We start from the raw sequence: 2911 nt of genomic DNA on the forward strand, positions 1-2911 counted from the left end.
GGCGGCGGTCATGCCACCTGCGCCGTAGTGAAGGGTGAAAGACTTGCCAGCCCACTGGAAGCTGGAGGAGGACTGGGGGTTAAACTTCTGGTGGACGTCTGGATGCACACACACACACACACACACACACACAAAATATATGAAAGACGTGAATTAAGAGCACAAACCCCAATGGCAGACCACGTTTTTGCTGTGGTCGTTATAAAGAAATATCAGACCTCCCATGAAGACCTAAAATCATTTAAATGATTTGGCAGCATTCTGCAGATCATAATCTCTTGTGGTTTGGATCACACTTTACCTACACCTCACCTACACCTACACCTACACCTGACAAGTAGAGGACTGGAATAAGCGGCACAAATCGAACAGCAGTGCAACAGGGCCAGCCCCTGCTGCCTCACTGAACAGCACATCCAGCCAGACTGATGTCAGATCAGCACCAGGCTGACTCACTGAACAGCATGAGAGCTGTAGGTTATGAAAACTTATAAAAGATTATGAAATGTGTAGTTTGAGAAAATATGAGTTTGTGAAAGGTTTAGTTTGTGAAAATATGAGTTTGTGAAAGGTTTAGTTTTTGAAATGTGTAGCTTGTGAAAGGAAGGTGTAGATTGTGAAAGGTATAGTTTCTGAGACCAGACTGATGTCAGATCAGCACCAGGCTGCCTCACTGAACAGCACATCCAGCCAGACTGATGTCAGATCAGCACCAGGCTGCCTCACTGAACAGCACATCCAGCCAGACTGATGTCAGATCAGCACCAGGCTGTCAGCTCAGGGCTAGACCCATGGCAGAGCCAGCTGTACTGAGGGGACTTAAGCCTAGTCTATACTTATGTCGCTGACACTTGAAACGGCATAATAGCCGGCACCCTGGCCCGTTGTAACTACGTTACGCCACTGTGACGACATCAGCGGCAGTAGAAATATCTCCATGTAGCCGACACGTCAAAGCGACTGTTTAAAAGTGTCGTCAATGACGTAATTTATGTTGGCGACCTTTTCTAAAATGTCGGCGACTTAAGTATAAATTGGGCTTAACTCACTGCAGGCCTGAGAGTTGCAGTACACAGAGTCCACCCACAGGTTGTGGCTATCAGCACACGGACACACACAAACATACGCACATACGCACACACACCCACACAAACACACACATACACACACACACATACACACACACACATACGCACACACACACGGACACACACACACACACACACATACACTGTACACACACAAACATACGCACATACGCACACACACCCACACAAACACACACATACACACACACACACACATACACACACACACATACGCACACACACACATACACACACACACACACACACACACACACACACACACACACACACACACACATACACCACATACACACACTATCAGCACGCAGGCTCACGGGCACACAGGCACACGTTTAGGGCACTTACTGCAGGCCTGAGAGTTGCAGTACACAGAGTCCACCCACAGGTTGGAGGAGCCGGTGTCGAAGAGCACCTGGACGGACTGGGGAGGGGTGCCGATGGAGATGGTTCCGTAATAGTAGCCCTGTAACAGAGGGGTTGATGGGAATTGTGGTTTAAGAGAGTTATAGGTCATGAGTTCTGCAGTTCATGGAAGCTGTAGTTCATGAGAGCTGTAGGTTATGAAAACTTATAAAAGATTATGAAGTGTGTAGTTTGAGAAAATATGAGTTTGTGAAAGGTTTAGTTTGTGAAAATATGAGTTTGTGAAAGGTTTAGTTTTTGAAATGTGTAGTTTGTGAAAGGATGAGTTTGAGAAAGGAAGGTGTAGATTGTGAAAGGTATAGTTTCTGAGAGGTGTATTTGTGAGAGGATGAGTTTGTGAAAGGTGTAGTTTGTTAAAGGATTAGTTTGTGTCGTATTTGTTGACTCACCTCATAGAGGAGGGACTCTGCGGTGGCTCCATAAGCAGCCTGGACCTCAGGAGTCTGGAACTTAAGACCGGGGTCGACGTAGGGGAGCTCCACACCCTGCTCCCTCATAGACTGCCTCATGGACTTACCCTTGTTCAGGGGCACCCTGGAAGAGACATTAGAGTTAGGATAAGGGAGGAGCTTTCACCTGGTAGCAGGAGCTCTTAGGACAGTTAGGATCATCAGAGATCAGGACAGTTACGAACATCAGGACAGTTAGGAAAGTCAAGAGATCAGGACAGTTAGGATCATCAGAGATCAGGACAGTTAGGAACATCAGGACAGTTAGGAAAGTCAAGAGATCAGGACAGTTAGGAACATCAGGACAGTTAGGAACATGAGAGATCAGGACAGTTAGGAACAGTTAGGGACAGTTAGGAACATCAGGACAGTTAGGAACATGAGAGATCAGGAGAGTTAGGAACAGTTAGGGACAGTTAGGAACATCAGGACAGTTAGGAACATGAGAGATCAGGACAGTTAAGAACATCAGGACAGTTAGGAACATCAGGACAGTTAGGAACAGTTAGGGACAGTTAGGAACATCAGGACAGTTAGGAACACCAGAGATCTGGACAGTCTGAAAAGAAGAGATCAGAGAAGTTAATGTCAATTAATATCATCTTACTTGAGGGCCTGAGACGCAACGGCCAAAGCCAGTAGGACCACGATGCACTTCATTATGACTCTACTTCCTGTGCTAACCAACTCAACAGCTCCTGGGAGACTGGGTCTTATATACCCTCCCCAGAACCCTCTATCGCATCCAAATCACTTTGACCTCCCTTGTCGTCCGAGTTTCCATCTTACAGTTGCAGGTGTGTGTTTGTATGTGTGTATCTTTCTGCGTGTGTGTGTGTGTGTGTGTTTTAGAGTGAGAGTTTGTTCCTTTGGACTGTGTATCTTGCCTGATTACAGACAAGCCCTTGGATTCCTATATGTACATTTGTA

At 46.3% G+C, this 2911-nt stretch overlaps 1 protein-coding gene across 1 annotated transcript in view; it reads right to left on the reverse strand.

The window, feature by feature from the left end:
* LOC308372467 (pepsin B-like) overlaps positions 1-2641 on the reverse strand; it is a gene marked incomplete at both ends in the record, with an annotated part of 6198 nt that extends 3557 nt beyond the window's left edge. Inside the window, 5 exons of the mRNA XM_080847620.1 lie at positions 1-98; positions 1050-1096; positions 1424-1572; positions 1922-2066; positions 2589-2641. The exon at positions 1-98 is cut by the window's left edge and continues 21 nt beyond it. Of these exons, the coding sequence (XP_080703746.1) occupies positions 1-98; positions 1050-1096; positions 1424-1572; positions 1922-2066; positions 2589-2641 (492 nt within the window). The remainder of the gene's footprint in view (positions 99-1049; positions 1097-1423; positions 1573-1921; positions 2067-2588) is intronic.
* Between the last annotated feature and the right edge of the window lie 270 nt (positions 2642-2911).

The sequence above is a fragment of the Sprattus sprattus genome, assembly GCF_963457725.1.
Source record: "Sprattus sprattus genome assembly, chromosome: 11".
Lineage (NCBI taxonomy): Eukaryota > Metazoa > Chordata > Actinopteri > Clupeiformes > Clupeidae > Sprattus > Sprattus sprattus.